This window comes from Pseudorasbora parva, chromosome 2 (assembly GCF_024679245.1).
Source record: "Pseudorasbora parva isolate DD20220531a chromosome 2, ASM2467924v1, whole genome shotgun sequence".
Classification (NCBI taxonomy): domain Eukaryota; kingdom Metazoa; phylum Chordata; class Actinopteri; order Cypriniformes; family Gobionidae; genus Pseudorasbora; species Pseudorasbora parva.
Window position 1 is genome coordinate 24,190,516 of NC_090173.1, and position 22,490 is coordinate 24,213,005.

General features: G+C 41.2%; 2 protein-coding genes across 2 annotated transcripts in view; both read left to right on the forward strand.

Moving 5' to 3' along the window:
* The first annotated feature begins 217 nt into the window (after window positions 1–217).
* LOC137052087 (aquaporin-5) lies at window positions 218–5,251 on the forward strand. Its single transcript, XM_067428861.1, has 4 exons — window positions 218–845; window positions 1,946–2,107; window positions 2,333–2,413; window positions 2,583–5,251. Exons 1-4 carry the CDS (start codon window positions 399–401, stop codon window positions 2,751–2,753), a joined length of 861 nt encoding a protein of 286 aa, XP_067284962.1. The 5' UTR covers window positions 218–398; the 3' UTR covers window positions 2,754–5,251.
* Window positions 5,252–6,211: 960 nt separating this feature from the next.
* itga2b (integrin, alpha 2b) overlaps window positions 6,212–22,490 on the forward strand; it is a 37,455-nt gene continuing 21,176 nt past the window's right edge. The window contains exons 1-7 of the mRNA XM_067412732.1: window positions 6,212–6,468; window positions 11,121–11,251; window positions 11,405–11,502; window positions 13,880–14,039; window positions 14,188–14,237; window positions 14,379–14,424; window positions 14,608–14,730. Of these exons, the coding sequence (XP_067268833.1) occupies window positions 6,293–6,468; window positions 11,121–11,251; window positions 11,405–11,502; window positions 13,880–14,039; window positions 14,188–14,237; window positions 14,379–14,424; window positions 14,608–14,730 (784 nt within the window). The 5' untranslated portion in view covers window positions 6,212–6,292. The remainder of the gene's footprint in view (window positions 6,469–11,120; window positions 11,252–11,404; window positions 11,503–13,879; window positions 14,040–14,187; window positions 14,238–14,378; window positions 14,425–14,607; window positions 14,731–22,490) is intronic.

Here is a 22,490-nt window from a genome sequence, read left to right on the forward strand (position 1 = left end):
AGAGAGGGCTGCTGGTTTTTGATAAGAAAATGGATAGTGCTGGAAAGGAAACCTTTAGCATACGGAGAGAATCCGAAAGCAGTCCCTGGTTCTTCACGGAGCACCCGATGAAACTGCAAGCCTTTTCTAGTAGTATTTAAAAAGGAACAGACCTGTGGACAAAAGAAGGCAGGGTGAAAGCTGAGAGATCCAACTGAAGACGTCACAGGGTCCCATGCTGCCAAATATAAGAACGATGTGGGTGGGAATTTGAGCAATTTAAAAAGATCATTTTTATCATGTTGATGTCTCTTCGAGATCTGATTTAGAAACAGGACTGCAAATTTAAAATTGATTGCTATCTTACGAGGTGCAGTAAAAACTGATCAGAGTTGTAGAAGATAAGAAAAAGAAGCACCATGAACCCCTTGTCCATGTTCAATTTGATGCTGAGGGATGTAGTGTCTGGCTTGTTTTTACGTGGCCTGTTCTGTGAGTTTTTGGGAACCGTTTTTTTCCTCTTCATCAGCCTTTCTTCTGTTGTGCTGTGGCCGCATGCAGGGCCTCTGTCCTGGGACTCCATTACAGATGAACCCCTTCCGATGCTGAAGTCTTCTCCGGTATGCTCAACCAACCCACTGCATGTTTCCTTGGCCTTCGGAGTATCACTAGCCCTGGCCTGTGTCTGCTTTGGTGAGGTTCACCTCAACCCAGTGGTTACCCTGGCATTGGTCGCAAGCTTAAGGGTAAGTCCCTGGCGGGCTGTCCTGTTGGTGGTAGCCCAGCTGCTTGGTGCCCTTAGCGCTTGCGCTTTGCTGTTAGGCATCACACCAATTGCCCTAAGGAGCAACCTGGGGATTAATGAGGTGAGATTTTTCTGACCCTGCAGGGTTTTTTTTTTAGGTTATAGGACTATAATTTTATTCTCTGTGGATTTTCTGGTTTCTGTATCTTCTGATGTCTTTGTTCTGGATCGTCTTATTTCTTTATCTTCTGATATCTGCACATTGTATAATCTGATATCTGGATTCTGGATTGTTTGATTTCTGTATCTTCTGATGCCTTTTCTGGATCACCTGACATGTTTTTGTGATGTCTTTGTAGATCCTCGTATCTCTGTATTTTAGATCCTCTGATTTCTGTGATCTGGATCTTCTCGTCTGTGTACATTATTGTCAGAATCAAAATTAAATGTAGTTTAATAAATTGCCATGTTTGTATTCTTTAGAGACTCAAAGAGACCATTTAGATTTATCTAAAACATTTCTGTGTCTATAGTTAATGTGCATGCTCAATAAAATTAGGGCTTTTATTCACTATTATTATGTTAACTCTGGGTAATTGCCAGGCTATTAAGCCATTCTCATTTATTCCACTGTCTAATTTAATGATTTCTTGCTAATTATTCTTAATTTCATTGTGACATGTTAAGTGTTATACTTTTAATTCTCTAATTAGCTAATTCTGCATTTCATTTTGATTAACTGTTGATGGTTGTTATTTAACAAAATACCTAATGTAGAAATTGGATAGTATAGGGTAACAATGTAAGAAATCATATTATATTCTGTATTATTCCTGTTCAGCATGAAATGGCATCTCAGTGAGTGCACTTATCAAAGTGGGACACTAAAAAAATGTTTCTACAATACATATCTTTCAAAAACTGTGTAATAGTAAACAGAAATACAGAGGCGTCATAATAGAAAGACAGGTCTGTAAATCACTAAGGAGAAAGAAATATAGAAAATAAGAACGAGCAAGAAAAATAGATTTTTGTGGGAAATATGGTCTATGTGTCAGAGAAAGTGAGAAAAAAGCAAGATGGGGATAGAGGGACAGAGGGACAGAGAGAGAGAGTTTATAGTTTTCCAAGTAATTGGAGTGAATGAGGAAAGGAGGTAGAGTCAGTCTGAAAAGACAGTGTCCAACAATAACAGATAAAACTCCATTTACCCTCATTCAGGTGGCCCCAGGGGTTTATCCTTATCAGGCTCTGTTAGTGGAGATGGCTGTTACATTCCAACTAGTGCTGTGTGTCCAGGCTGCCACTCATCCCAAATCAGTGTTTACCACTGTGGCCCCTGCAGTCACTGGTCTGTCGGTCACCCTTGGTCATCTCATGGCGGTAAGCATGGCAGATGAGAATTCTTCAGACTTTTTGTACATTTTTGAATAAAACTGATGCTCACGTTCATGATAAAAAACGTTCAAGTGAACTGATTGTTTGCCTGATGTTTTCTTTTAAGAAACACAACTGAACTGATTGTTTGCCCTAATTATAGGGAGAGATTTGGCAAGAAGTCTGAATTTGGCAGGAGACTCATAGTTGTTTTGTGTATTTGGTCTGCAGATCGGCTTCACAGGCTGTGGAATGAATCCTGCCAGGTCATTTGGTCCAGCTGTGCTGTCTATGAACTTTCACAATCACTGGGTGAGTAAACAAATCTTGTGGTATGAAAAAAAAAAAACAAATCAGATAAATAGATACACTAAAATAATTTTATAAATATGTGGGAAAGTATTTATTTTGTATCAACAAAACAAGATGATACTCTGTGCACAACTTTATACAATAATGAAGTAATATGCTCATGTCTCAGGTATTTTGGGTTGGGCCTTGTGCTGGCTCTCTCCTTGCCTGGTTACTGCATGATCTGCTGCTGCATCCTCGTTGGAGCTGCCTTGGCGACTGGGTGACAGAATGTAAGGAGGTGCTCCTGAAAGATCTTTCAAAGCAACTCAGAAGTCCTGAAAACAATATGGAAGCATAGTCATTCCAACAAAACTTGCATCTCCATAGTTTAAGGCATCACTGACTGAATGTACACATTTTTTAGAAATCTTACTATTTAAAGCAAATTAGCACATCCTTAGACCATCCATTACTGACAGAGATTGGAGAATTGCAGGTGTGTAATTCTCAGTTCAGATCCCTGTTAAACAAGGATCGGGGCAGCAGCATCTAATCTCTCGCTCCAATGGTGCAATCATTTTGTTTGTTTTTTGTTTTGTTTGTTTTTTTGGCATCAGCATGTTCAGCTAAAATAAGCTTCATTTTTTATTAGTTTAGCTGTTATTGTGTACTTCTGTCACGTAATCAAACACACAGAATAAGCAAATAACGCTAATTGTTTTGGTCACAAAGGGAAATACGCAAACGAGTAGGACTCAAAACTTAACACTTAACACAAACAATAGCGGACAAGAGACGCTAACTCAAACTGAAGGCTTATATACAGAGAGCAAACAAAGGAAACTAATGAGTTAATTAATGAACAAACAATTGAGTGGGATGAATCAGTTGGACAGGGAAACATAGAATGACAACATAACCCTGACAGCTACTTTGTGCAAATGACATTCCCTTGCACTCGACTGTTTCTTATCTCAATGTGTCTGCCTCTTAGGTTTATTATATTTGTGTAGTTTTGTCAAAACAAATTGAATGCAGCACAGAATATAGCCAATGTCACAAAATGAGATGAAAATCACTCTAGGCTTGTAATTGTTTAGTATCTGTCATTTTGTTGTTATTAGGCTGAAGTGAACCTTGGGTTTGGGGACTAACAGAAATGCAAATGACATCAAACAAACATTAATTGAATATTTAATGCTTGTTTGTGCATCCCTTTTTTAAACTTAATGTAATTGGATGGTTAATGCCAATTCAAACAATATAAGCTATCTTGTTTGTTGAATTAAAACTAATGTAGTAAATAAAAAGGAACAATGCAACTTTCTTTTGACATGCACTGTGAAAATCACAGAAATAAAGTCACATTTGAACATACCAAATCATGCTGTACTTAATCGTATGACGCAGGTACGTACGCAGGTACGTCCCATATAGGGGTAGGACACAATAGAGTAGGAAAGACATTCCCTCAGCTGCAAGATGGACAACAATTTGTGTTTTGTCAAGACCACTATCAAGTCAAGTCAACTTTATTTATATAGTGCTTTTTACAATGCTGATTGTTTCAAAGCAGCTTCACGGTGTTAACAGGAAAATAATGTAACGGAATTTAATTCAGCCGCTCTGGAGAAAACGGTGATGTCATCTAGCTCATTTTAAGTATCATATTGTGACAATGTGGGCAGATTAGTAATTTAGTTGATAAAGTTAATTTAGTTAAATTTATTTGGATATTTAGTTGGAATTTTGTGTCCCCAACTGAGCAAGCCAAGCCAAAGGCAACAGTGGCAAGGAACCAAAACTCCATCAGGGACATAATGGAGAAAAATAAACTTTCGGAGAAACCAGGCTCAGTTGGGGTGCCAGTTTCCCTCTGGCCATTTAACAAACATAGTATGATTATTATTCTGGCATCCTTACAGGTCAGAAGTTACATTAGATCTGAATATTCAAAAGATCGGAGGCATCACGCTGGAGACGGGTTTATTGTGGATGTATCGATGAGACAATTTTAGAGGAGAGACTAATTGACATGCCCTCTGCAGACACTTTAGGGATGTGTTGGTCATGTCAAGACACAGGTCCACCATCTGATCTGGATACGGCCTGGATCCAGTGAACTGCAGTAACCTCGGGATAAACAGAGAGAATAACATAAGCATAGATGCCATTCTTTTTATGATGTAATGAATACATCAGGTTTTATGAGAAGTGTTCCTGGTTCTAGCTATCGTCAAAGATGATTGATTATTAGCATACAGTTTGGATTGGTGGTATGGTTCTGTTCTGGGCAAGAACTCCTTGCGCATCCATGCAGCAATAAACATAACAGAACCAAAATAATGTATTTCAGATATCATTAATGGCGATATTTAAATATACAAAATAATTTGGGCATTTAGTCTGATTCGAGGGGAATCAGAATAGCAAATACTTACTGTACGAAAGGGAAGAGCTGGGATGGAGCAGGGTAAATGAGCTCTGGAGAAACGCGATAGCTGCTGATAGTATTGAAGGAGCCTTTGTATGTATGCTGTGATAGACATATTCCTACTGCAACACGGTCTCACTCCTATTCGTCACATATTAAAACCTTCAGCATCACTTTTAAACACACAGCGTACCTATACATGTACCTTTAGCACCTTTTTTATTTTTTCAGTACTCCGTTGATTTCAATAAGAAACCTTTGCCATCATTTACAGACCCTTTGGCATGGTTATCGTCATGATGAAACAATATATTGGGTTAGGATTTTGTCATTATGACATTGTGTCAATTGAATCAGCCAGCATAATTTTGTTTATATTTAACATTATTTTCTTTTTTTTATTTATGCTATTCAGACACGTTTTGAACATGTAACACAACCCCATCTCTAAACCTTAACACTTTGTGTATTATTAAAAAAAAAAAAAAAACAGGATGGCAGGTACGACTGCAGCCACAATGCATTCAAAAGGTACAAATATTGTGTGCAAAAACAAGCGTTCTGAGGCCAAACGATTGATTTGTGTGAAGAAAATCAAAAGCAAATTAGCGTCTCCGTCTGCCAAAGATCATGAACACAGCAACACATTTCAAAAATTGCAGACGGAAGAAACGTTGCATAAGCTTTGACAGCATTGGCTGTCGTATCTCTTGTGACCAATTGCGTCAGCTTTCATTGTAAAATGCCATTGGCTCTTGAAATCAACTGAAGTCAACTGATATCAATGGAAAATCACGCTAAAGGGGCACCCTGTGCATTAAACATTTATGCGGAAGGGAACTGACCAAGTGTCAATATGTGACGAATAGGAGTGAGACTGTGTTAGATAGACATAATAAGCTGACAGTCAGCTTATGCAAGCTTGACTAATGTGACCTGTCAGAACTGATGCTACGCTTTATATTTATTGAAAGGCATGGTGAACAACAGGTTTTTCATATTTACTTTGCACTCCTGCAACAGACCTAAAAACAAATCAAAAATTGTGTAAAGTTTTTACAATTAGATGATTAGCTATATTTTTTGGAAGTGTGTTGTCTCTTAGAGCTAGACTTCCTGAGCATGGCCTGCATATACAATTCTGTCTCTTCTCTGCTATAACTTCTGAAAATGTTCTTACTGTTTTGCAGAAGATATATTTAAATGAATTTATAAGGGCAAATTCTTAATAATACACAACAGAAAACACTTACTGAGCATCCAGGAAACCCATGACATGTACCTTATCTTATCTGAAGGAAGCACATCAGAAACAGACACCCACAAGTGTCAAATTAACTCCAATAACCACAGAGTAGTATAACTGGCTGTACCAACCTCACCCAAAGGGACAGAATCTTCTTCCTAGTGGCAGAGAGAATTGTGTAGAACAACTTTGGACGACTCTAAAAATCTTAGAGAAGATGGAGAAAAGGCTTGAAGTTAGTCTGCTGTTTTTTACTGTGTATTTGTCCATACTCATTTATCCAAATTACATCAGTGGCTTCAACCTGGATCTGAACAAATACACAGTCTTCTCTGGCCCTGAGGACAGCTACTTTGGTTTCTCAGTGGACTTTTATCAGTCAAGCAGCAAAAGGTGAGTGGTGCTGACCTCCACAGCAAACGTTCTGCATATGGATTAGCTACAGTTTAAGAATCTGTTAAAATCTTCACCTATATGGTGATACTGTTGCTACAATTATACAGTTTAGGGTTGTTAAGATTTTATGTTTTTAACTTCATGTCTCAAGGCTGCAATTATTTGATCAACATTAGTAAAAAAAAATGGTAACAGTATTTGTTTCATATTTTTCAAAATGTAATTTATTCCTGTAATGGCACATGGCTACATTTTCAACTGCCATTACTTCAAGAATCATTATATGTTGATTTGGGGATAAAGAAAATTTCATATTATCATCAGCGTTCAAAACACTTGTGGTTACTTGACTGTTTCTCTGTTTCCTGATAAAGCTACACTCAATGCTGCATAAGCTTATGCAAATGGGGAAGTGTCTTAACACGACCAACTGTGAAAATAGTTTGAAAACACATCAAATTGACCCCGGGGTATATAGATGAGCTACAGCTGTAGCCATCATATATTTTCTCTTTGAAGACCAGTCCTGGAGCATCATCAGCATGGCCTATAGCGTTGCAGAATCTCGTTCTGCTTTATCAGGGAACAGGGTTATAGTCAAGTAACCCCAAGTGCTCCCTTTCAAAAGCTACACTCAATGCTGGATAAGCTTATGCAAATGGGAACAAGAAAACCCACGCCGCCATGTCTTACGATTGTGTAGGTGTGCACAAGGATGCAAGAGGCCTCAAACGTTAGCTTGTGATGTCGACTCAAGAACATGAGAGCCCGGAGTGGTATGAGCATCCAAGCTATAAAATCTTATGAATGTGTGCGAAGAGGCCCAACCTGCCGCATCACAAGCACTTTGTAAAGGAGCACCCCCTGCTAACGCCGTAGAAGAGGCGACTCCCCTGGTGGAGTGAGCCCTTAACCCTATAGGCGAAGCTTGACCACACACCTCATGGGCAAGAGCAATAGCATCCCTGACCCAATGAGACATTGTCTGTTTGATGGCCGCAGAACCTCTATTACGGCCCCCAAAGCAAACAAACAATTGCTCTGACTTACGCCACTGGCTAGTTTGGTGCACATAGGCCTCAAGAGCACGTACTGGACACATTCTATGAAGTCTCTCCTGCTCTGGCGTTGTGAAGGGAGGAGGGCAAAAGGTTTCAAAAGTGACAGAATGTACAGTCGAGAGAGGAACCTTGTTTCCTTAGGTAGTCAAGTTGTGGATGCAGAATCACTTTCACTGTCCCTGGGGACAAAACTAAGCAGGATGGTGACACTGACAGAGCCTGCATATCCCCAACTCTTTTTAGAGAAATTATTGCCATTAGAAAAAACATCTTTAGGATCAGAAGTTTATCAGATGCTGATTCTAGAGGTTCAAAGGGGGTCTCAACCAGACCTTTGAGGACTAAAGCTAGGTCCCATGAAGGGATCCTGGTTCTTACAGGAGGCCTAAACCGCCTGGCCCCGCGAATAAAGCGAGCAAGCAAAGAATTCCACCCAAGCAGCACCCCCTCCCCCAGGGTATGGTAAGCCGAAAGAGCGGCCACATAAACCCTGAGAGTGGAGCGGCACGCGCTTGATGTCAACTTTTCTTGCAGAAAATCCAAAACTGAAGCAACCTGGCAGTTAACTGGATCTACATTTTGTGTCGTACACAACCTTTCAAAGACCCCCCATTTGTTGGCATAAATTCTCTGAGTGGAGGAAGCCCTAGCACTTAGGATTGTCTCAATAACTGCAGGCGAAATTCCAGTGTCCCTCAGCTGGTGCCCATCAGGTGCCAAACAAGAAGGTTCCACAGGTCGGGCCTGGGATGGAATATCGTGCCCTCTGCCTAAGACAGAATGTCCCTCTTCGCTGAAATCGCCCATGGTGAGCCATTGAGGAGAGACACTATCTCCAAAAACCACACCCTGTTCTGCCCACGTGGTCCTATGAATAAGAGGCAAGACCCTTGTTGGCGAACCCTGGATAGAACTCCTGGGAGCAGAGCAACTGGAGGGAATGCATACAGGCACATTCTGGGCCATGTATGAGCCATCGCATCCAGACCCAAGGGGCTGGGTGGGTGAGAGAGAAGTATAGGGGATATTGCGCTGTCTGATAAGAGACGAAGCGGTCCAGTTCCACTCTGTAGAAGCAGGTCCAGATCTGTTCGAATACTTCTGGGTGGAGTTTCCAATCCCCCGTATGTAGTTTCCATCTGGATAACAACTCTGTTCCCACATTCAACTGCCCCGGAATGTACACTGCCCTGAGTGACAGGAGCTTGTCCTGGGCCCAGAGAATAATCTGTCTCGCTGTCCTGTTTAGATTGCGTGAGCGCAGACCTCTCTGGTGATTTATATATGATACTGTCGTTGTCCACCCACACTAAGACATGACAGCCCCTCAGTTGGGGGAGAAAGTATTTCAGGGCAAGAAATACAGCCATCAACTCGAGGCAATTGATGTGCGAATCGAGCTGATGACTCTCCCATTGCCCTTAGGCTGGTCGACCATTTAAGATCGCACCCTAGCCTGTCAGGGAGACGTCCGTTGTTAGCAGTTTGCGATGTCACTGTATGCCCGGGATGGGATCCAAGGTAAGGAACCGGGGTCTGAGCCAGATGGAGCCAGACAGAAGCCTGGAGAAAGAAAGCTTTTCTTGGTGTTGATTCTCAACCCAAGGGAAATTAGATGAGCTAGCACAATGTCTCTGTGCTGACACGCCATCTCTCACGAATGAGCTAATATTAGTCAATTGTCACTATAATTAAAAATTTGAATGCACTGAAGTCGCTATGGTGCCAGTGCTGCATCCATGCATTTTGTGTATGTGCTGGGTGATAAGGCTAGGCCAAACGAAAGAACCCGAAACTGGTAAACCTCAGGAAATTCCTGTGTTGTGGCAGTATTTCTATGTGAAAATACGCATCTTTCAGACTGATCGTGAAGAACCAATCGCGTTTTTGAATTTGCGACATGACCATCTTTGGAGTCAGCATCTGACTGAACGGTTCAAGCCTCAAAGATCTAAGATTGGACGCAACCCCCCTTCTTGGGAACCAGGAAATATCTGTTTTAATAGCCTGACTCTCTCTCTGAAAGAGGAACGTGTTCTATGGCCCCTTCGATCAGAAGAGTCTGCAGCTCTTGTGAAAGTATGTGTGCCAACTCCAAACTCACGGATGTGGAGACAACGCCATTGAAACCCAGAGGGCGCTGAATAAACTGGATTCTGTAACCGTTTTGAACTGTGCTGAACACCCATGCAGAAATGCCTGGCAGAAGTTTCCATGCTGCCAGACTCTCTAAAAAGTGGTATTAGTTTGAATATTTCCTGTTGAGGGGATGTTAAATGTCCCGTGTCCTGGATGGAAGGATGTGGAGCGGTTTTGTAAGGGTAGCGGGACAGAGGGAGCCGGTGTTCTAAGATGCGCCCTGTCCCACGGGGGGCTACCCCCACCAGACTGGGTGCAAGACCATCAGGACTTTCTTTTTATTGATAATGGTCCTGAGGTCAACCCTGGGAGGACAGGTTTCTTTAACGAGAATGCCTAACTAGGCAAGAGATAGCCCGGAGGGTCTCTTCGACCAGTGGCATCTCCGTATACCTGCATGCTTTCACATCCACGAATGTCGAGAAAACCAACGTTGAGGGCAAAAACACACAAGTCCTGATCACAAGAGAGACTGATGTTAACTTAATAGAGATGAAAGAGATACGTTTCTGTACACTATCAGATGATTAAACTAACTCCTAACACAGATCTCGAGTTGAGTTTTGAAAGAGAAAGAGATGTTTTAGAGAAAAAAAAAGTTCCCCAAAGACTCTGTAACACTCCACACACAGATATGGTCTGAAGACAGAAAGACCTGATGGCTACAGCTGGAGCTCATCTATTTATAGCCTTGTGTAGCAGGTGGGGCGATGACGTCACAGACGAGGCTATAAATATATGTGTCAATTTCCCCCGTGTCAATTTCATTGGCGTGTTTTCCGACTATTTTCACAGCTGGTCGTGTTAACAATACTTAAGCTTATGGAGCATTGAGTGTAGCTTTTGAAAGGGAACAGTAATGCTCCATAATATTTTAGTGGAAACTTGATTCATGAAAAATTAATCTGACCCCCACGTGACATAATATTTTTGAAATAGAAATCCTGTCTAACATTATAAATGTCTGCAATTGAATGAATTCCTGCTTAATAAAAAATTTCGAACCATAGTGTGTGTGTGGTACAGATAAACCCTATGTTATGAGAACAAAATATCCCCACAAAGATGACAAATTTTTTTGGTCCCCATGGGGAAAATGGCTTACAAATCATATTAAATATTAAATTATGTTTTTTGAAAATGTAAAAATGCGGAAAGTTTTCTGTACTTTTATGAATGTAATGGGGTAATGGGTAGGGTACAGGATATAATGTACAATATAAAAACATTTTAATAAAAAAAATCCCATTAAAACATAGTAACACAATGTGTGTGTGTGTGTGTGTGTGTGTGTGTGTGTGTGTGTGTGTGTGTGTGTGTGTGTGTGTGTGTGTGTGTGTGTGTGTGTGTGTGTGTGTGTGTGTGTGTGTGCACCTAATGTATAGAGCATGAACATATGAATTGTGTATTTTTTTGTCACTCTCATATGCTCTGGTTTCCACCCTGTAGTATAAGTGTGGTGGTTGGAGCACCCAGAGCAAATACCAGCCAGCCTGGAATCTCTCGTGGTGGCTCTGTCTTCATGTGTCCCTGGCCTTTAAGTGGAGAATCGTGTCAGACTTTAAACTTTGACCAAAAGGGTGAGTATAGCATCCTGTAGTATGTTGGCTAGGTATGCAGAATTTAGGCCTAATATTTGGTATTATGAAATGTGAAGTCATATAAAAGTAAATTCTGTAAAACCCTTTGTTGTTGTTGTTTCTTTTCTTTTTTTTTCAATCAATGTTTCATAGGTGATGAAAACATCACATTAGGTAATATGCTTCTAATGGCTCACAAATCAAACCAGTGGTTGGGTGCTTCAGTTCGAACCTACAACAACTACATATTGGTGAGTTACTGCATTTCACAAACAGTTATGTTTTTATTTGTAGATACACTGTCCTGTAAGGATCCTGTCCTGTAAGGACGGTTGCTAACATCCACAGGAGTTGTTAACGCATTTTGATTAATTTGTAGTGTAACTTTTGAGGTCACTGAAACATTGTATGAAAACACTATTGAAACATTATATATATATATATATATATATATATATATATATATATATATATATATATATATATATATATATATATATATATATATATATATATATATATATATATATATATATATATATATATATATACCTTTCAACGAACTGGGCGTACCTTTATCGTCAATTTTCGACGTGCTGGGTGCTCCATTCATTTCAATGAGAAACCTTTGCCGTATCGTTCTTCCTGGAAGAAGTGTTCTGCCTTTTGCCGACTCGGTACGGCGAAAGTTTAATCTAACACCTAACTCCGCTTCACCTTCTAAAGCCTAGTTCACACTGCCCGATTTTTGCCCCAATTTTGAGTCGCCGACAGGTTTTGTGAAATCGCCGACAAATGCCCGAGATCATAAGCAAATCGGTGCTCGTGCATGCGAGTGACAATCACGCAGTGTGAATGATCAAAGACGCGATCAGAGAGAATCGCCGACGAGTCGCCGACGCCCATGAGATATTTGGCATGCTAAATATCTGGACCTGTCAGTGATTGATACTCCTGCTGTGTGAACTGCATTCTGACTGAAAATTACACTGGCGATGACCGACAGCCAATGAAAGAGTGAGATACAGGACAGCAGGAGGTTCAGGGAGGAGTTATAGAGCAGAATATCAGTATTTTAATAGATATATTTACAATTATATCAAACAGAAACAAAGGCCAAACATTTGCACATCCAGCCACAGCAGCAGCACATTACAAAATTGTTTATTTACCTCAAACTGTCTTTGCAGAACACAATCCTAGATCCCTCTGTCTCTCCAACTATTTCTTCCGCCATAATCTTTTTTCTTTTTCTCCACAAATCAGTGCGCACACAATTTGAAGCAAACTTTGTGCAGTTTATCATTTTTAATAACAATTCCAAGTCTTGCGCGAGAACTCCGGTCTGACGCACGTGTGATCTCGCGTTGTTTACTTGTCACATCGCACGTGTAGTTTGCGCACCAGAGAGAGAGAGTTATCGGCGATTCTTCCTCTTGTTCAGTCATGCAGTATGAACTCCTCTGTCGTCAAACCATTGTGCAGTGTGAACTCAAACCATCGTGCAGTGTGAACACAGCAGTGACTGAATGATACCCCAGATAGTCATGCAGTGTGAAAAGAGCCGTGACCTGACAAGTTTGAAAATCGTGCAGTCTGAACTAGGCTTTAGTTGTTCTGATTGGTTGTAGTGCTATCTTATTGCATGCAGAGGGAATTTGAAGGACAACCTTTATACTGCCTCTCGGATTGAGCCCTTTCAATAGTGAGTTCCCAGACCCAACATCTTGATGTTTGCTTGTCAGGCTAACAGTCTTCAAGAAGTACCAGTAATCTGGACCATTGTTTTAAAAATTATGTTTTTCACAAAATAATGTTCCAGGTCACAGTTCCTGCATAGTGTCTAGTTAACACTCGTAATTAGTGATGCATTGTATGACCACATGGAGTCGTGGTCCACAAAAAAGACAGTTGCTCACATCTCATACACATTAATGTTGTGATCAGTAATTAAATGATGTTTCTTAAAAAACTAAGTTCGGGAGAAGCACGTTCAAATGATCTACCTAATCATGATGTCATTCCAACCAGCTGTCAACAATCAGTAATCAACATGTCTACCAATCAGCTCAAGTGGAGGATCACATAAATACCCAGTCAACTCACCAATGTTCCTTGATAAAGTTTGCAGCATCCCTCCACCACCCCTCTACCTCACACGCACCTGGTTAACTTTCCTAACCAGAAATACGGGGGGAGTACTCTGGGTTCGGGCCAAATACGGAGCTCGGAGCCCTCTCCTCGGACAGCACGCCAAATACGCATACCATTTATTCTATCTGAATTATTTGTAAGTGTGAACTCGTGAATTGGTAATTCTTTATAATTTGTCATAGTTACCTATTAGTTCTTAGTGATGCCAATGTCCTTCAGGAATTATTTATTACCTAATAGGAGCTATCTCAGTCCTAAATTCGATATTACTTACTGATTTGTTAAACTTTCTGTATTAGTTAATAGTAGTGGCTGACGTGTTAATATAGTAGCTACTACTCATTAATCCTGCATTATTTCCTGCATAGTTACCTACATACCCTTTTCTAAAGTGTTGGGCTACCCTGTATAGTGATAGACAAAAGTCAAATTTGAAAAATAAAATAAAATTACATTTTATATGTTTCATATGAGGCCTGTGCCCCTATGTTCCACTGGAACGTTATCTTGGGAAAGGAGGAGGCCATGAATACACCCGTTGGGAACTGCCAGCTTTTGAACATGCAAACAGGAGAGCTGGCAAACTACGCCCCCTGCAGGGAAGAATTTGTAGAGTCAATTTACACCAGAGGCTGTAAGACATTGAATTTACCGCTGTCACATGCAGTATTGTACCTGCTATAGATTTACCTGCTCTGTTTATAAATTTGAAATACAAATATTACTCTTAAATGCCAAATGTTTCAAGCACTCTAACCAATAATGATCAAATCTTTATGCAGATCCTGACCGGCGTTATTGTGAGGCTGGATTTACGACAGACATCACAAAGGTTCCATATTTCGTTTACATATTTGAATGTATTTGCATATCATTACGCTGTAGCCTATAATAAGTAATAGGCTGTCTATTAAATAGTTTAACATCTATTTTTGTTCCTGCATGTAAAAACTGCTTGCATTGGTTGTGACAGAATGGCAGAGTCATACTTGGTGCACCAGGAGGCTTTTATTTTCAAGGTAAAATATGTTAGAAAAGCTATGTAAGCAAGGCTGTCTTCGCTACTGTGATTCAAACAAATGAAAAGAGAGTTTTTGTTTTAAATGTACAATGACAGAGAGCTTTCAATGGGGTTTATATGATTTTGTGAAGTGTGCTTTGACTATAGTGGCACTGTCACTGAGCTTTTCTCTTTACTTCAGGTCAGATCATCACCGCATCTCTTGAAAACATCATGAACAGGGGCAGTACGTTCTCTCGCAAGCACTCAGTGGGCAATGAAACTAAAACACCACAAAGACTTGACTACTATGACCTGTATCTGGGTAAGATGTGAATCAAGATTTTGAATATGTCATTCAAAACAGACACCAAAAAAAACTACACTCTTTGAAAATAAAATGTATTAAAGGTATCCTGAACTGGCTTTTTTTTATATACTGATGTCTGAGTTCAACTTATGACGTTTACCTGGTATTTACATTCAAAAACATAATGAATAAGTAATAGCCTATTTTCTACACTTGTTTTGAGGCTCTCTCCTGAAGGCTTGGTTTTGATGAGTGTGCGGCAGCCACCCTAAAGACTTGGCAGTAAACGCCCAAGGCTAGGATTGGATAAGATTTGCATATTTAATGAGCTTCTGCTCCCCTGTCAGTTCATGTGAGGGATTGTTTTGAAAGTTGCAACCAGAATGATTCTCTCACAGTGCTCGCAAAACGTCTTTATCAAACAAACACAATGATTTATCTCTCATCCACCTGCAATTGATTGGAATAAAAAAAATAATAAAAATAATAATAATAATAATAATAATAATAAATTTTATTTATAATGCACTTTATATTAAACAAAATCTCAAAGTGCTACAGAATTTAAAAACAAAAACAAAACAATCAACAACAATAAATAAATAAAACCGAAAAATAAAATAAAATAAATTAAACAAGTAGCAAGTCAATTAAAAGTCAATTAAAAGCTCTGCTAAAAAGGTGGGTTTTAAGACCACGCTTAAAAGTATCTATAGTCTGTGGAGTCCGCAGGTGGTCAGGGAGAGCATTCCACAGACTGGGGGCTGAAGAGCAGAATGCCCGATCCCCCATAGTACGGAGATTGGCTGTGGGAGTTTTGAGGCGATACAGCGAAACAGAGCGGAGGTTACGAGTGGCTGTTTGTGTGGTGAGGAGTTCCTTGAGATAGGAGGGAGCATCACCATGGATGCACTGGTGGGTAAGGAGAGAGATCTTGTACTCGATCCTGAACGACACAGGAAGCCAGTGGAGTGATTTTAGAATGGGGGTGATATGGTCGTATTTGCGCACCCTCATGAGGATCCTAGCAGCGCTGTTCTGAATACACTGCAGCCTCTGGAGATTTTTGCTAGGGATGCCAATAAGGAGCGCATTGCAGTAGTCCAGCCTGGAGGAGATAAAGGCATGGACAAGCTTCTCCGCATCAGCCAGTGATAGAATGGGACGAATTTTGGCAAAGGCGAGGTGGAAGAAGGAGGTCTTACACAGGTGTTTGATGTGCGCTTCAAAAGTAAGCTGTGATTCCATTCTGACCCCCAGATTCGTGACTGAAGTGGAAAGAGGAATGACCTGATCAGAGAAAGCAATGCTGGTGATAACGGACTTCTGGACCTGAAGTGGAGTGCCGACTAGGATAGCTTCAGTTTTGGAGCTGTTTAGCTGCAGAAAGTTTTGCTTCATCCACGCCTTTATCTCATCCAGGCAAGTGATCAAAGTGGATGGTGTGAGGTCAGCAGAGGGAGATGAACTTGTCCTAAAGTAAAGTTGAGTGTCATCAGCATAGCAGTGAAAAGAAATCCCATGCCGGTTGATGAGACGGCCAAGGGGGAGCATGTAGAGTATGAACAGGGTGGGTCCGAGCACAGAGCCTTGAGGGACAGGGATGTAGCTTCACCTAACGCAACATATTCAGTTCTCCCAGTGAGATAAGAAAACCAGTTGTGGACCGAGTCAGAGAGACCAATGGTGGAATGTAAACGGTGAAGGAGGATGTTATGGTCAACTGTATCGAAAGCTGCAGTTAAGTCCAGGAGGATGAGAAGGGATGGGGAACCAGCATCTGCCGCCATCAAAAGATCGTTTGTGACCCTGACCAAAGCTGTTTCTGTGCTGTGTCCTGAGCGGAAACCAGACTGAAATTTCTCATAAAGATGGTTATGCTCCAAATGGACCTGAAGCTGTGCAGCAACAACTTTTTCCAGCACCTTAGAGAGGTATGGGAGGTTGGAGATGGGCCTGTAGTTGTCATTAACATCTGGGTCTAAAGTAGGTTTTTTCAGAAGTGGTCTGATGATAGCAGTTTTAAGAGATGAAGGAACATGGCCGGCCTGGAGGGAATTATTAATAATCTTGGTAATGAATGGACTTAAGACACTGAGGTTAGATTTTACCAAGGCTGTAGGAAAAGGATCCAGTGCACAGGTGGATGGTTTCATTTTTCTGATGATGTCCTCAACCTCGAGCTGTGTGATGATGGAGAAGCAGCAGAGATGTTGGAAGGTCCCTGGCTGTGGATCAACAGACGGGACAGGCAGAGCGGAGGTGCTAGATAGGAGCAAGTGGATGTTGTCTACTTTGTTCCTAAAAAAGGTCATGAACTTATTGCACCTCTCTTCTGTGGCTTCTGAAAAAGAGTGAGTTTGCGGTTTGAGGATGTGATTAATAGTGGAGAAAAGCTTCTTGGAGTTTCCAGGGTTATTGTTGATGATGCTAGAGTAGAACTGTGACTGAGCATCTCTTAAACACCTTGCGTAGGCCTTCTGATGATCTCTATAGGCTTGCCTATGAACAGTGAGTCCTGAGAGCTTGAGACGCCTCTCAAGTACGCGCCCAACCGTCTTCATCTTCCGCAGTTCGCTGGTGTACCAGGGTGCTGAGCGCGAGAAGGTGACCATTCTAGTTATGACAGGTGCGTGAAGATCTAGAAGGCTGCTCAGAGACTTGTTGTAGAAGTCAACCGACTCAGAGACTGAGGAGAGATCAACAGAGGAGAATTGCTGAAGGTCTGTAGTTAAAGAGTCTTGGTTAATCTTTTTCAGGTTCCTGAAGCAAATTTGACGGGAATCTTTGGTAAGGGAAGAGGGGCGTGGCAGCTCCAATGAGATGGCCTGGTGGTCAGACACACCCAGATCATACACCAAGAGGTTTCTAATATGAGGAGAGTTGGAAATGACCAAGTCCAGAGTGTGCCCCCTAGAATGAGTGGGTCCATCCACATGCTGTTGGAGATTGAGGCAGTCCAATAATTGCAGAAACTCAGCTGCCAGGTGGCAGGAGGGGGTATCTACATGAATATTAAAATCTCCTAATATTAAAATGTTGGCAGAAGTAGAGCAGAGTGTTGTGAGAAAGTCATGCATCTCAGAGATAAAAACTGAATTTGTTTTTGGGGGCCGATAAATGAGCAGTATTGTCAACGAAAAAGGGGGTTTACATTTAAAAGCAAGGTATTCAAATGATGACACTGTGGGCAGAGGGAGAAAAGACAGCTCCAATGATTGTCTATGAATTAAAATGTATTACTTGGCCCGCCGATCGGTGGAAATAAGCATGATCCGCACACACATGCGCGCGTCAAGTCAAGAGAGTGAACAGCAGATCAAGTAAGGAATATTATTTCACTATTTAAGATTCACCGGCCTGCTGACGGCTTACGTTTTGGTAGCCCGTCTGGAAAACACATAGCCCCGGGGCGTTGGGCTGCCTCTGACCAGCCGCGAAAATGCGTATAAATAGTACGAGTGTGCAATGTCATGGAATGTATACAGCAAAACTCATTTTGGCGTGTCTATGCCACGCTGTTTTTCGTGTGCATATGATACGCACTTTATGGCGTATTATACATACGAACTCCCCACCCCACTACCCTAAACCTTCCCAAGAGCGTGTCATATACACGCCATAAAGTGCGTATCATATGCATGCGAAAAACAGCGTATCATATGCACGCCAAAATTTGGCATATACATTCCACGACATTGCACACTTGTACGCATTTACATGTGATCGGTTTGCTTTGACAGTGTGCTACGGTATGTTCTGTCAGACACATGCACATGAATAAAAACGATATGTAACAATGCAAAACTATCACATATAAAAAAAAACATATTTACTCACATAAGTGTGTTGTAGAGCCGACAGTGTCCGACAGCTTATCAAAATTCTCGGCCCGAGTCTGACGGAAACCTGTGTTTTTTTGTTGTTGTTTTGTAAACCAAATGTAATCAAAACCAAAGTTTACATTTTTAAAGTGACGACCAAGCGACTGACAGTGAGTTAACCGCATGTTTAATCAATTTAGCCTCTCAAATCTACTCTTGACTTATCTTGCCTATAATAAAATCCATAGATGTAAAACAATTCAAGTATCACAATATTACTTTAATCATTTAGCCAAGGCTACTATTAGTAAAAAGGCATTTTTTACAATCTGAGGCAGGCTGGTGCTGGTTGCAACGGCACTTGCAAACTAAACGGGCTTCACAATCTAAAAAAATAAAAATAATAAAAGAACATGCAGGTTGTCTGACCTTACACCTCCGCAAAAAATATATATATACAAATAAGATCTTCAATTCCCGCTGTATAGGCCTATGCACATTTAACAGAGTTCAACAAAAGCAAAAGATTTAACCTGCATTTTATTCAGCAACTCATTTCAAATGCAAAGACCGTAATTTCATTTAGTTTCATTAATTTTATTGAAGATTATTGTGTTTTTGATTTTGAGCATTTAAGACTTATTTATAGTTTCACTTACATTGGCTTACTTTAAGCCAATGTAAATGCCAATCTTACATTGGCATTGGCTTACTTTAACTACTCATTTGCGGCGATGCGGGGGTCCAGTAGTGCCGTCATATCTGACTACAACATAGGCTATAGTACATAACATGCTGTCACACGTTTATATTTTAACCATTTGCCAGGAGTATAATTCTGGTCAGAGAAAACAAATAAAGGAACCAGTTGTAAAAAGGCCATAACTCTAGCAGCTGCTGAAGAAACGCACGCTGCTGCTGGCGCGGACACTAAACACTGCAAGCCAGTCTTGACAATTGCGTAAGCTATCATGGTCTCATGTTGTTTCCACCAGCGCAGCATTTCTTTTAATTATTAAAATAAATATAAAATGAAGGAGAAGTCTAAAAAAGCCCCGAAGCCCGGCCCGCGTTTTAGGTATGATGTGAAAATTGTCCCGAAGCCCGGCACTAGGGGCGTAAAAAAAATCGGGGCCCGTCAGGCTCGGGCATAAATGCAGGTCTCTAGTGTGTTGCACCATTCCTGTCGGATCCAGTATAGAAGGCACAGTGTGTTTTAATCTCAATATGTCTGCAAATCCAGTGTCAACCTGTGTCTTGTTTCAAAATGATTCTGCAGTGAAATTAAACAAACATGCAATTTCTTACACACGTGAGCTTGAACTTCATTAAAAATAAAGTTCAAACACTCATTCCTAATATTAGAATCTGAAAGATGCTTATGCAGGGACTGTGTTCTTCCACAACCAGGCACTGTTGGAAATTTTCTTCTTGCAAAAATAATTTCCCAAAGATCATTTGATTTCAGAAAGGCTTTATTCAAATCAACAAAGCCAAGTCTCTCATGCAGGAGACAGCTCCCATTCGTTGGTTTACCTAGCATATATACATAGCTGTTTTCCCAAAATGGCAACCTTCCGCTAGTTTTCCAGTTGGTTTCCTGGCTTACATGTCATCACATTCCAAGTTCGTTTTCTGTCGTTCATGCATCTTCTGTATGTCCATTTTGGAGCACGTTGTCAACGTCCACACACATTTAATACAGGGCAAACGCATCCTCAGCATACATCTGATATCTAATAGTGTCTTATATACAGCTTATTTTACATTAAATTCTATAATAAAATCTTCTACAGCACAGTGCAATATATTGCTATCTTCGGCATGTTTATTGCTCGGTAGTGTGATCCAATGTGTCGGTGGGTGAGGCTACAGAATCAGGCCTACATATTTATTTGTTGAGGTGGCATTTCTGTATTTTATAATGTGTTAATGATCGACATATTCTGAGATCTCTTTGCTGGGCCTGGTCTCAATAAAAGCTTTTATTTCACTAACAAGGAAGTTTTCAGAATTTATCACAATAAATGTTTAAATATCAAAGTTTCAAGAGAACATTGATTTCTCAATTCATCACCCCTTTAAATCACCTGACAGAACCATGTAAAGGAACAATGTGTACGATTTTTGGAGTAAAATATCCAAAAACCTCTAAAATAATGTTATATATTTTGTTTACTTATGTAATTATCCCAGATGTTTACAAGAATGTTTAAGTCCAGAGAAATAAGCTAATGTAACCAGGACACAGACCGGACAATGGACAACTGTTTACATACATTCATCGACAGAAAGCGTACGTAACCCTCGTTCCCTGAAGAAGGAAATGGAGACGTTACACTGACGTCACCGACATATTTATATATACTGGTTTGAAGGACATTTCGTGTTGCTCACTGTGGCTGCTCTCTCTTCTGGGTGTCGGCTGCTCACTGGTGGTTTCCCTCGGGCTTGAACTGCATGGTGGCTAAGGTTGCCGTTTGATTGGCGGCATTTGCACCGGGCTAGCATCATCAGCGTTGTTAATATTTTTTTTTTAAATATTTTTCCCTTTTCCATTGTTGCACTTTGAGATTCTTCGGAATGAAAAGTGCATTATAAATCAAATTTATTATTATTATTATTATTATTATTATTATTATTATTATTATTATTATTATAATTATTATTATATTGGGATCACTTCTGAGAGCCCTATCAGCTTTGAGTGTATACAGAACGGGCTAATGGCCATTGCCGTGCGACATTTGTATCTCACGCTTCACCCTGCAGTGCGGGTACAGATATGGAATCAGATGCAGCGGCAGAAACTTACGCAAGGAGAGTCACTGCTGCTGTTCTGCTAGACCCACTCAGCAGACTAATGGATAATGCTTGGAAAGTGTGCCCCGAAGGGACAGCAGAACAGGCTCTGCCAAGGAAAAGAAATGGACTTGCAGCAGGGAGCCGTAACATGGAAGAAAACACATGGGACCACCGTAGGGGTCACAACATATGGAACCCAGCTAAGCATCTCATCAGGGTTCGCCTGCTGGGGAACTTGCTGGAGCGATAAGCGAACTTATATGGTCCATGAGGAGGGGAATGGCGCAGCAAGCCGACACTTAGAATGGGCACTTCGGTATTACTGGCTGGTTGAAGCGCACACGGGAAGAAACAGGCTCTACAAGGAGACTATAGAATCTAGCGAACATGTTGGGTGTCACCCAGCCCTCAGCTCAGCAAATATCTGTCAGTGAGGTGCCATGTGCCAACGCACAGGAAGAGGCAACGCTCCTAGTGGAGTGGGCTCTTAACCTGAATGGGCAAGGCACGCCTTGGGTATGGTACACAAAGGTGATGGCATCCACTATCCAGAGGGCAATCTTCTGCTTGGAGACAGTATTTCCCTCTTCTAACAAACAAAGAGCTGTTCTGAGGCCCTGAAGCTTTGCGTCCTGTCAATGTATAACCACAGAGCGTGGATGGGACACGAGCCAAACCTTTCCACACGAGACCAACTTTTGGTGGCCCGGGAAAGCATAGCCGTCAACTCTGGGTCCATCTCGGGCAACATTACTCTCCCAGAGGGAGGCAACACAGCCGAGTCTTCATCCTCAGATAACTAAAGCTCCCCCTCTGAAGCAGCGGTCAACATCTTGTCATCTGCTGGAGCTCCGAAAGTCGCCACTGGACACCCATGGGAGGGGCCATCTTGCTCTCTCTGCAACTCAACCAGCTGCAGTGTGTCAGAGGGTTAAGGGGCCCATGGGGGTTGCCTTGGCAGGGTAGCCCTAAGCGTAATCTTCAGGTCACCCTGGCTATTTGAAAAAAGTAGCTATATTCTGCTGGCCAACAGGACTAGCTCTAGATTGGGGTATACGTAAGGGGACTCCACCTGAGTCTAGGTGAGTCTCAACCTCAAATCCAAAATAGTCATGTTCCTGCAGTGGGTAAATGAACTATCCACAA